Source organism: Myotis brandtii, unplaced genomic scaffold, assembly GCF_000412655.1.
Source record: "Myotis brandtii unplaced genomic scaffold, ASM41265v1 scaffold470, whole genome shotgun sequence".
NCBI classification, from domain to species: domain Eukaryota; kingdom Metazoa; phylum Chordata; class Mammalia; order Chiroptera; family Vespertilionidae; genus Myotis; species Myotis brandtii.
In genome coordinates this window covers 2,680,897-2,693,028 of record NW_005367953.1, presented here as the reverse complement: position 1 = coordinate 2,693,028, position 12,132 = coordinate 2,680,897, and the positions used below count along the sequence as shown (strand labels likewise).

At 43.5% G+C, this 12,132-nt stretch overlaps 1 protein-coding gene across 1 annotated transcript in view; it reads right to left on the bottom strand.

Moving 5' to 3' along the window:
* ALDH7A1 (aldehyde dehydrogenase 7 family, member A1) overlaps nucleotides 1–12,132 on the bottom strand; it is a 40,517-nt gene that overhangs the window by 1,126 nt on the left and 27,259 nt on the right. The window contains exons 12-17 of the mRNA XM_005875842.2: nucleotides 9,953–10,037; nucleotides 8,217–8,323; nucleotides 5,704–5,820; nucleotides 4,198–4,295; nucleotides 3,929–4,002; nucleotides 541–616 (exon numbers count right to left, since the gene is read on the bottom strand). Coding sequence (XP_005875904.1) covers nucleotides 541–616; nucleotides 3,929–4,002; nucleotides 4,198–4,295; nucleotides 5,704–5,820; nucleotides 8,217–8,323; nucleotides 9,953–10,037 — 557 coding nt within the window. The remainder of the gene's footprint in view (nucleotides 1–540; nucleotides 617–3,928; nucleotides 4,003–4,197; nucleotides 4,296–5,703; nucleotides 5,821–8,216; nucleotides 8,324–9,952; nucleotides 10,038–12,132) is intronic.

Sequence of the window (12,132 nt, the reverse complement as noted above, 5' to 3'; positions counted from 1 at the left end):
AGGGCAAGAACAGTGTACATCTAAAAGAAACAACTCCCAGTCAAAATCTCCCAGAAGCCAGCTTTCTCACCAGCTACCCATGTGCTGGGGGATGAGCTAGTCCAACTTTCAAGGGTCATGCTCACTACTCAAAGAACTGGGATCCCCCTGCTTACTAGCCAGGCCCCCAAGCCCCTGCACACCTCCTCTCCTTCTGATTCTATAGGTAGCAAGGGTGGTAACTGCGCCCAAAGAGAAAACTAGAAAAGGACAGCTTCTTCCACTTTCTCCTGCTGGTGGACACCTCCCCCAGTGTCCTGTTCCTATGCTGTCTCTGGATAGAAACTACCAACGAGATGGTTTCATAGTTGGCTGTTGGGCACTAGCTAAAGCTGGACAAGAAAGTAGAAAAATAATAGTACAAAATGGAGGCGAGAGCGTGGAACATTAGAAAAATAAAATTAAATGGAAATGCATAAAGCCAGAGCAGAAGGGAGAAGAGTGTAAATGCACGTTGCAATAGCTTTAAGCCCAAACCCGTCTTCCCGAAGCCTTTCTTACCAAGTAGATCTTCTCATGTACTGTTTCCAGGCGTCACTGCCGGACTCCCTGCCACCGCCGGTGTGCTTTTCTCCCCCTGGAGGAACACAAAGGCAGCTCAATCTCATCTCCTGGGCTGTTTCTTTCTGTGTGGGCTCCTACCCACTGAGGAGAAGACACCAAAAGGAGACCAGAGCTACCTGACCAGTTCCTGGACATTTAGCCCAATTTCCTTTGCACACAAATGGATAAAAGACAGAGACCAAAATAAACATGAAAATCGGAGGAAAAAAATAAAAGGAATTAAGAGGAAACAGAAATGTGTCAGGAAGAAGGAAACCTTTTTAAAAAACTTTACCATTAGACCAAGGTGCTAAGAATAGAACCTCTGACAGTGGAAATGTTTTTATTTTCTCATTTATGATGATCTATGTGTAATTTTTTTTTTTATTTTTTACAGAGAGGAAGGGAGAGAGATAGAGAGTTAGAAACATCGATGAGAGAGAAACATCGATTAGCTGCCTCCTGCACACCTCCCACTGGGGATGTGCCTGCAACCAAGGTATATGCCCTTGACCGGAATCGAACCTGGGACCTTTCAGTCCACAGGCTGACGCTCTATCCACTGAGCCAAACCGGTCAGGCTATGTGTAATTTTTTATAATATACATAAACTGCTTTTATCATAAAATATTTTAAATGTTAAATTAATATCCTCAGGTTATAAGAAGATAATGAATCCATGGAAATAAGGAAAGGATACTATTTATTTATTTATTTATTTATTTTTAATATATTTTATTGATTTTTTACAGAGAAGAAGGGAGAGGGATAGAGAGCTAAAAACATCGATGAGAACGATCGATCAGCTGCCTCCTGCATGCCCCCCAGTGGGGACGTGCCCGCAACCAAGATACAGGCCCTTGACCAGAATCGAACCCGGGACCCTTCAGTCCACAGGCCGATGCTCTATCCACTGAGCCAAACCGGTTCGGCGAAAGGATACTATTTAAAAGTGTGTCATCAAAGCACAAGAAATGTCTTGGTGTTGTTTTTAATAACAGCTGAGGAGAAAAAACTTAATAGAAGGATTAGGAGAAAAATTTGAGGAAATTTCTCATATAAAAAACAAAAAGACTAAAGGAGGGAAACAATAAAATCAGACAATCAATTTTATCAAGAGATAACATTTAAATAATAGGAGTTCCAGAAATTAAAATAGAGAAAAATCAAAGGAAAATTTTCAAAGAAACACTGCCAACGCAAAATCAGAACTGAAAACTGTGAGTCCCACCATCCAAGGACAGTCACTGGCCCACTGACTGGCCCACAGATACTTTTACAACGATCTCCATTGGGGCATGTTACTATGAAATTTCAGACATATTTTTAAAAACGGGAGAAAGATCAGAAATCACAGTGGATTGGGCTTTCCAACCACAATACTAGCAACCAGAAGACAAACAGCTCCAAAACTCTGAGGAAAAACTGAACTACGCAGAAAAAGCATAGCAGATCTGCCTGCATCTGGGCCCATAGCTGCTGCACAGTCCCCCACACTGATAATAAAAGTTCCCTGAATGACTGAGGTGCCTCATTGGGCCTGCACTGTTTCTGTACAAACAATGTGGTTTATGTCCAACACCTGCCTTCCTCTGAGAGCCTGGAATTTGGGGGATGTGCCAGGCAGAAGGCGCCTCCGTGACCAGGCCCCAGCAGAAGGCTTGGGTGCGGAGTCTGTCATGAGCTTTGCTGGCAGACTACCCGTGCTGTCACAATCCCCTGCTGGGAGAAGTAAGCTCATCTCTTGTGACTCCACTGGGGAAGACTCTAGTACTGCCTTTCCTCTGGACCGCACCCCACACAACAGTGTCATATCGCTTATGGGGAAGAGAGGAATTAAGAAGGTTAATCAAGCACAGCAGAGGGTCTAAAGCTGCGACAGAGTGCCGTGAAAGCACACTGCTTAGAAAAATTGTACATTCAGAGGTCAATTTATTGTTTTCTTTTAGTGAGGATCGAAAAATGGTTGCCTCTGGGAAAGAAGGAGGGAGAGGAAGCGTGGGCAGAACTTCTCTTTCCATTCTGAAACTTTAAATTTTTTTAACATTAATGTGAGGGCTGAAATGAAGAAGAGTCCATTGGAGAGAGGAGGCATGGGCTGGGCATAGGGATTAAAGGATTACAGAAGGACAGACAGATGCATTCAGGCCACTAAATAGTGGAGGGCAAGGGTGACGGGATGAAATGAAAGCAGGAAACTTTTGTCAAAGTCTTCACACTGAAAAGTAATTATAGTTTTGTCTAAAATATAGGAAAGAAAGCCCCGAATTATTTAAACTTTTACAAGGATTAATGAAGGCTTGTTTTGCTTCTCTATATAATTAAAGGCAATCTGTTTTTACTATACTTTGGATCATTTTTAATAAGTAAAACAATAAATGACTGTTGGAAAGATTTTTTAAATTATTACTATTACTAAGTTTAAGCACTGAGAACTCAAAGCGTATAAAGAGAAAATAGATGGGTGGTGGTGGTGGTGGTGGTGGTGGGCTGGAGGTGGAAATAAATAAATAAATAAATAAATAAGAAATTGGAAGCAGGACTCCGTGAAAAGAAACAACTTAGTATTCTATCTAAGATGAAAGATAACATTTAACATTTACTATGCCCACTTTGCCAATACAAACCAGAATTTTTTGTGTGAAATTTTCTGTCTTTAAAGCAGGGGTCTTAATTTTGGGGGGGTCTTGAACTATCTACCCAGAAAACAGGGGTCATGTCAGGGGTCCACACATCTCAGGCTGAGGGCTCTGTCCTAGCGTGACGCCGTGGCTGAGAACAGAAGGCAGGGCCCTGGACAGTCACTCGGAATATGGAACATGGGCTTTCTCAGGCATGTTAGACCAGGTAAGATGAGTATTTCAGTTTCTTGGTCAAACTTTTCTAAAAGCTACTACTGCTTTTCTTTTACTGCCTGCTATGAACTGAATTGTATCCCCTCCCCCATGAACATGTTGAAGCCCCAGCCTCCAATCACTCAGATTGTAGCTGAGCTCAGTAAACAAATGAATAAAAGACTTAAGTAGGTAATTAAGGTTAAATGAAGTCATAAAGTTAGGGCCCAAAGTCAATAGGACTGGTGTCCGTATAAGAGGAAGAGACACCAGGTGTGTGTACAGAAAAAAGGCCATGTGAGGACACAGGAGGAAGGTGGCCTCAAGCCAGGAAGAGAGGCCTCAGGAGAAACCAAACCTGCCAACACCTTGATCTTGGACTCCAGCCTCCAGGACGGTGAGCAAATTCATTTCTGCTGTTGAAGCCACCTGGTCTGTGGGATTTTGCTATGGCAGCCCTAGCAGACCAAGACACCGCCCAACACGGAAAAGGAGACACGTGCTGCACATACCAAAGGCGCCACCAATCTCAGCCCCGCTCGTCGGAATGTTGACGTTCACGATGCCACAGTCTGATCCTTTAGGTCTGTGTGTATAAAGGGAGGCATGGTGAGAGCAACGTATAGGAAAGTAAAAAATAAAACAAACAGTCCAAACAAATGCTAAGACTTTCAGTGCCAAAGAATGGATTTTCAACTATGATGGTTTCGTGTGTTTTTTTTAAAGTCCATCACCACACAAATCAGACTTACAGAGGTTTTAAAAATAAACAAGGTTATACCCAAGCCAGCGAAAGATTCTGCCCAAATCCTTGGTAAAGATGCTACTTGAAAGTCCCTGTTTTACTTCATTATTCCAGGCAAAGACTTCATCTTCGTTCTGAAAGGACAGATGTTCAAAGCTGTTAGATGACACAGGGTTCGGGTCAAAGTTACTGTGAGACTCATTTCATGAGGTGCACCAGTATAATTTTAGTGCAAAAAAGGAAACCACAGAGCCACCACGTCTATTTCTCTTACAGTGCCTTTGGAGGGTTTTCTCCCCAACTGTACTTTAGGGAACAAAATCTTTCCTCCAGGCTCCCAGTACATTCTTCCGTTCAAGCTACTAAACATAATATCTAATAGTTATTGAACTCTTACTAAGTGCAACACACTGACCACCACTTAGCATGCATTTAGTTAGTTCTTCCTCACCCTCTGACACAGGTTTTCTATTATCCCCAATTTACAGATGAGGCAAAGGAGCCCCAAGAGGCTAAATTATTTGCTCGAGAGCTCATAGTCACACAAGCACACACTACAAAACATGAAAGTATACCCTCTAATCACCATATGTGAAACATGATAAGACAATTTAAAGCAAGATGTTAGGAAATACAATCATGTGATTGCAATAACGTGCGATTCTCCTTACTCCTCCAGAGACAATCATGGCACATTCAGACCTTGATTCAATCCCTAAATAGGATCTGGCAGGGCTGGAGCCTGTCTCACGCTGGGGAAGGAGACCCTGTAGTTCTCTTCATCTGCTACAACTGCCATAGCCTGTCCTCGGATACAGACTGCAACTGAAGATCTTTACGTTGCCCTCAATCTTCTCATTTCGTCAGCTGATACGTGGCTCTCAGTCTATCAAAGTATACCCTCTAATCACCATATGTGAAACATGATAACACAATTTTAAGCAAGATGTTAAGAAATACAATCATGTGATTGCAATAAGGTGCGACTCTCCTTACTCCTCCACAGTCAATCATGGCACATTCAGACCTTGATTCAATCCCTAAATAGGATCTGGCAGGGCTGGGGCCTGTCTCATGCTGGGGAAGGAGACCCTGTAGTTCTCTTCATCTGCTACAACTGCCATAGCCTGTCCTCGGATACAGACTGCAACTGAAGATCTTTACGTTGCCCTCAATCTTCTCATTTCGTCAGCTGATACGTGGCTCTCAGTCTATCACACTATCTAGTCCTTCTGCACAGAAGCCAGATTTTTGGCCCACTCGGCTCAGAATCAGGTGATACAGGAGATGAGGGCCACAATCTCCATAAATTGCAACACAGTCTTGGTTTCCCTGGCAGCTCGCTTGACATGCTCTATAGTTTAAAGTGTTCACCCATCATATTTTATCCATAACTTTCAAATTTATACTAATCAGAGGACTTCCTAAAACCTCCCTAAAGGCAAATCGAGTGAAATTTAATACACCTTCATTTTCTCCTGGCCTTCTAATGTTTGTTTCAACATTAGACTAGAGAGAAGAGAGCCAGAACCCATTTTTTACCTTGAATTTAAAGACATAAAGAATCGGCGCAAAAGTCTCTGTGTGCGCAATGGATGCATTGTGGGCAAGACCCGTCACAATTGTCGGTTCCACATAATTTCCAGGGCGATCCATAACCTTCAGCAGAGAAAGGAAATAAAAACAATGAAAGCATTTTGTTTTCTAGTACTTGTGGTCAGGTATCTTTGATGATACTTATGAGAAAAAAGCCAACACCATTTTAGGTGAATTGTTTCTGCACAGTAACTTCCCATCATGAATGAAAATTTTCTCTGCCTCCTATTAGTTCTAACTTGGTCAAAGATAAAAAGGAAAAAAGAGAAATCAAGGATAGAGAGCTGTGCCATGTGTCACAGCCAAGTAGCATTGAAAAAAAGTTACAAGTGATGATTTTAAAAATCATGTAACTTGCCCTAACCGATTTGGCTCAGTGGATAGAGCGTCGGCCTGCAGACTGAAGGGTCCCGGGTTCGATTCCGGTCAAGGGCATGTACCTTGGTTGCGGGCACATCCCCAGTGGGGGGGTGTGCAGGAGGCAGCTGATCGATGTTTCTAACTCTCTATCCCTCTCCCTTCCTCTCTGTAAAAAAAAATCAGTAAAATATATTTTTTTAAAAATCATGTAACTTTAAAATAGGTAATCTATACCCACTGTGTTATAGCTACATTGTATCCCCACCCCCAAATTCATATGTTGAAACCTTAACCCCCAGAGTGACTGAATTTGGAGACAGGGCCTTCATGGAGGTAAAGTTAAATGAGGTCACGTGGGTGGGGACCTAACCTCATGGACCTGATGTCCTTATAAGAGGAAGAAGCCAGAGCCCTCCTCCCTTCATGCAGAGGGAAGGCTGTGTGAGGACACTTCGTGCCGGAACAGAGGCCTCACCAGAAACCAATCCTGCCAGCACCTTGACTTTAGACTTTCAGCCCCCAGAACTGCGAGAAAAATAAATGCCTGTTGTTTCACCCATCCAATTGTTATGGCAACGTTATGACAATCACAGCAAACTAATACACATTGTACAAAAATTAAAAGCTCCAGAAGGATATAGTGTAGACATTCCTAACTAACCTCCATGTAATCAGATTACTAATTCCTATCCACTTAGTGATCACTTCTCCTTCCATACCCTACTGATGCCCACAGCAAGCTGCCCTGTTAGGGAGTCGGCTCTCCGGTGTGCCTGTGTAATCCTGCACCAGCCTCTGAGCTTATGTTTACCAAGAGTCAGCTGGATGTACTCCCAATCCTGGGCATGGCAGCTGTATCTGTTACTTTAATGCTACATTGTGTTGCATAACTTAAATAAATATTACACAAAGGAAAAGAGAGCTATTTCTATAAAACTTAAGTTAAATGTTTCAGAAAAAAACTCAACAAAAGTAACAAAAAATACATAATATTCATATACAAGCTGTCCAATGAGATGTGGGTGTGTCAATGGTAAGACAACTAGAGAGGAGTCTTAGATAGCTTTGCAAGAGACTCATCTCAGTGGATATTAAAGAAAGTGAAACTAAAGTCCAGCCAGCATGGTTCAGTAGTTGAGCGTTGACCTATGAACTAGGAGGTCGAAGTTCGATTCCTGGTCAGAGCATATGCCTGGGTTGTGGGCTCAAACCCCAGTGTGGAGTGTGCGGAAGGGAGCTAATCAATGATTCTCTGTCATCATTGATGTCTCTCTCTCTCCCCTTCTCCCTTCCTCTATGAAATCAATAAAAATATATTTTTTAAAAAGAAAATGAGCCCTATCCGGTCTGGCTCAGTGGATAGAGCATCAGCCTGTGGACCAAAAGGTCCCAGGTTCTATTCCGGTCATGGGCACATACCTTGGTTGCAGGCTCCTCCCCGGCCCGGGGCCCTGGTCAGGGCTCCTGCAGGAGGCAACCAATTGATGGGTTACTCTCACATCGATGTTTCTCTCTGTCTCTCCCTCTCTCCCTTCCCTTCTCTCTAAAAATCAATAGAAAAATATCCTCGGGTGAGGATTAACAAAAACATGCAAACAAAAAAATAAATAAATAAAGGTGATTAAATGTTTAAAAAGAAAATGAAACTAAATTGTAGATAATGAATTATTGGTATAGCTTATGCAAGGATGAAGACAAATGCCTACCACACATGAGAAAACTGCTTTGACTACATCTGAAGACTCAAATGTAGCTGTCTGTGTTAAATTAAAATGTTTTTGGTGTGTATTTTTTTGATTCCCGGTCTCACTTGACCTTTTAAAATAACCATTAAATACGATCTAATTACTCTAGTACAAAGTCTTCTACAGCATCATGAAGGTCTCCCTCCATACAAGTTCCTAGAGACTCAATTCAAAGGCAACCACCGCCCTGAGATTCTTGTGTGTCCTTCCAGAAATTCCCACGCAGTTCACGATGTCATGGTTTAAAGCATGTATCCCTCTTACAAAAGGGAGGAGAGAAGGAAGAGGGCAGTCGGGGACCCGTCACCCAGGGAGAGGTGGAAATCTCACTGCCGAGCTCCGGGCTGTCCTCACCTTGCCACCGTAGACCACGGTGCCTCCTTCTTTCTTGGCTGCCTCCACTGCTCCAAGAAACATGTTCACTGCCTGTTTGGTGTGGAGTGGCCCATAGAGAACGTTAGCTGGAGAGAAAAAGGAATGTCCTTCATTGTCCTTTAAATGGCAGCATTTTATTCTTATAACAGCTTTCCCAAGGAACCAATCCCTTCCTATGTCCTCTCGGTTTATAACAATGTCTGCAACCTTTTTCTGTCAAGGGCTAGACCAGCCGTGGGCAAACTACGGCCCGCGGGCCGGATCCGGCCCATTTGAAATGAATAAAACTAAAAAAAAAAAGACCGTACCCTTTTATGTAATGATGTTTACTTTGAATTTATATTAGTTCACACAAACACTCCATCCATGCTTTTGTTCCGGCCCTCCGGTCCAGTTTAAGAACCCATTGTGGCCCTTGAGTCAAAAAGTTTGCCCACCCCTGGGCTAGACAGTAAATATGTAATGCTTCAGATGACAGATGTGGTCTCCGTCACAACCACTCAATTGGCCACTGCAGTTGAAAGCAGCCACAGAAACGAGTAGGGTGGCCGTGTCCTGACACACTTTCTTTACAGAAACAAGTGGCAGGCCAAAATGTGCGTATCAACCCCTGGTTTAGATCAACCAGTGTGCACCTGTTCATTCATTGCAGGGTGACCTAGAGAGTGGTTCTCAACCTTCCTAATGCTGCGATCCTTTAATACAGTTCCTCATGTTGTGGTGACCCCCCAACCATAAAATTATTTTCGTTGCTACTTCATAACTGTAATTTTGCTACTGTTATGAATCGTAATGTAAATATCTGATATGCTATATGTGTTTTCCGATGGTCGCGACCCACAGGTTGAGAACCGCTGCCTAGGTACTTCACAGGCTCAGCAATTGGTGTGCAATTTACAGGGGAGAGCCTCATGCCACCCATGGACGGCTGCCAGAAAGCAGAGCGTTACAGGTGAGCCCAGGAAAGAGGAAGAAGGAAGGCAGGTAGGCTCAGGAGGAGGAGGCCTTATAGCAGGAAGCTAGTTGCGGGAAGATCTGGGTGAAGAGCTTTCCCAGCAGAGAGAACAGCAGGACAGCCTGGGACCCCAGCACTGAGAGGAGGCTGGAACACTGGAGCTCAGGAAGCCCAGGGACAGACGTCAGGAGGTAGGAGCCTGGGGACAGAGGTCAGGAGGTCGGAGCCCAGGGCAGAGGTCAGGAGGTAGGAGGGCAGGGGTAGAGGTCAGGAGGTAGGAGGGCAGGGGTAGAGGTCAGGAGGTAAGGAGGGGAGGCAGCATAGGTCAGATCACACAGATGGTGAGCCTGCTAAAGAAAGAGCAGGAAAAAATCTAGGTTTTAGTCAAAGAGCAAAGAAAAGACACTGGAATATTTAAAATAAGAGTGAATCATCTAATCTAAGTACATTTAAGAAAATCACTCTGGTCACTGTGGAAGGCAGAGGTAAAAGCAGGAAGTGTGTCTGGTGACTCCTGCAGCCTTCCATGAGAGAGGACGGTGGTGGCTTAGAAGAGGGGAACAGGAGTGAAGAGAGAAGAGCTCATCACACTCATCCCAGCTGCACACTACTCCCCGGGGAACCCCCGAGCCCACACCAAGCACTCTAGATCCGGACCTAGGAGCAGACGTGTCACCCTCAATGCCCTATAACCTGCTCTGTATGCCCCCAGTCCTCTCAGGAAAGGGAGTTCAGAAACACTTGTCAACCAGATACTCACAGTCCCATGGGTTCCCGACCCGGATCTGTGCATAGGCCTTTTTAAGTCTATTTACAACTTCATCATGGATGCTCTCATGCAAAAACTAAGTGAAAAAAGAAATACACAAGGGAATCGTCAAATAAATGTACAAATTTGTTAACACTGTACAGTTTTTCTCAATAGTGCTAATTTAGAGTTCATAATAAATTTTGAAAAACTGTGATCTCTAAAACATATGCAAATACAAGTATGTTTACTTTTGTAATTGTATAATTTCTAATTTTAATTGTTTACTACATGAAGATAATAATTTCCTCTAGGTGGCTGTTAGAACAAAACCATGAGACAAGTCTTGATCAGATCTCTAGGGATCCATTTGACTAAGCTTTACAATCAATTATGCCTGTTTCTATTCTAGAGGGCTGGATAACTTAAGCAGCAGAAAACCTAAGTATACCTATCCCCCCACTATGCCTGCATGAGTCATGGAAAACACACACCACAGTGATCTGTCACCTGACCTCTGCTGCCATGTAGCCAGGTGCTCTCAGCCTCAGGCCAAGATCTCCAGAGTGAGGCCTTACTCAGGTGAGGACACGCCTTGGACTCACTCTGGGTAGGACCATGAGCTCCATGCTATGTTCCCAGTGGTGGAGGTGAACTCGTCTAGCCATCCACTCTCTGAGTTGGTCTCCATATGGCAAACACATTGACATTATGAGTAGTACTTTAGTCTGTAGTACTGCAATAGATTTTTCTACATATCACGTAAATGTTCTATGGAAATCGATTTGGGCAATGACTAATAATAGCTTCTAACTTTTTAACACTAAATATAAAGCATGTCCTGGCTGGTGTGATTCAGTGGTTGAGCATTGACCTATGAACCAGGAGTTCACGTGTCAATTCTGGTCAGGGCACATGCCTGCGTTGTGGCCTTGATCCCCAGTAGAGGGCGTGCAGGAGGCAGCCAATCAGTGATTCTCTCTCATCATTGATGTTTCTCTCTCTCAAAATATGTGTCTGTATGGCATGGCTATATATATTTGCTCTAAGACACAAAGGAAAAGAAAAAATTGGCTGATAAGAGAAATGCTCCTTTTATGGCATTTCATAGTTTGTCATATTATTAAGATTACTAGAGGCCCGGTGCACAAAATTCATGCACTGGGGGGGGGCCAGGGGGAGGGTCCCTCATGGCCTGCACCTCAGCCCGGCCTGCCCCCTCTCACAGTCTGGGACCCCTCGGGGGATGTCCGCCTGCCGACTTAGGCCCGATCCCCTGGGGATCGGGCCTAAGCCGGCAGGCAGACATCCTTCTTGCAGTCCAGGATCCCTCTTACTGCCCATCTGCAGCAAAGGTGAAAGAGGCTCCCGCTACCACTGTGCTCACCAGCCATGAGCCCTGTGGGAGCACACTGACCACCAGGGAGCAGTGCCTGCATTGAGCATCTGCCCCCTGGTGGTCAGTGTGCATCATAGCGACCAGTCATTCCACTGTTCAGTCTATTTGCATATTAGGGTTTTATTATATAGGCTAACCATTTTTAAAGAACTCATTTTCTTCTCAGCATTAATGGAATAAATGTTTAAGTTTAATAAACTGTAAATGCTTTATGAATATTGTGTCTTAGATCTTTTTTGAGAATTTCAACTGAGTAATGTAAAAACAAGAAAAGGTGTTCTTTTGTTGTAAAATACAGGAAAAATGAATATAAAATGTTTTGGGAAAAGTAAAGACTTAATTTTCATATATCTTTTATTTTTGTTAATTTAGACTATATCAACCTTATGAAGAATTTGTTCAGACTCACTGTGGGTGAGAGTAAAAACCCAAAATCAATTCCTCTGTAATTCAACTGTAAACTGTTTTTTTAATTACAGGAGGAAAACTTAACACTAATGATTTAAAAATGACAAATGTAGCCAAATTTTGAGCCTAACCAAACTTGTCTAGTTGTACACAGTTTTTTCATTACCAAGAGAGTCATGAAAATCAAGGATATATCTGACACAAAACTTAAAACCCAGCCCAAATCTGAGTTATTTAACATTAACCCTATTCATGCTGAAGCTAAACATCATCTCCTTATATGCACACTAGAAGCCCAGTGCATGAATTTGTGCATGGCTGGGGTCCGGCCGGCCTGCCCCGATTGTTGGCCAACCTGCCTGGCCCCTGATCGGGGTGGGGGTGG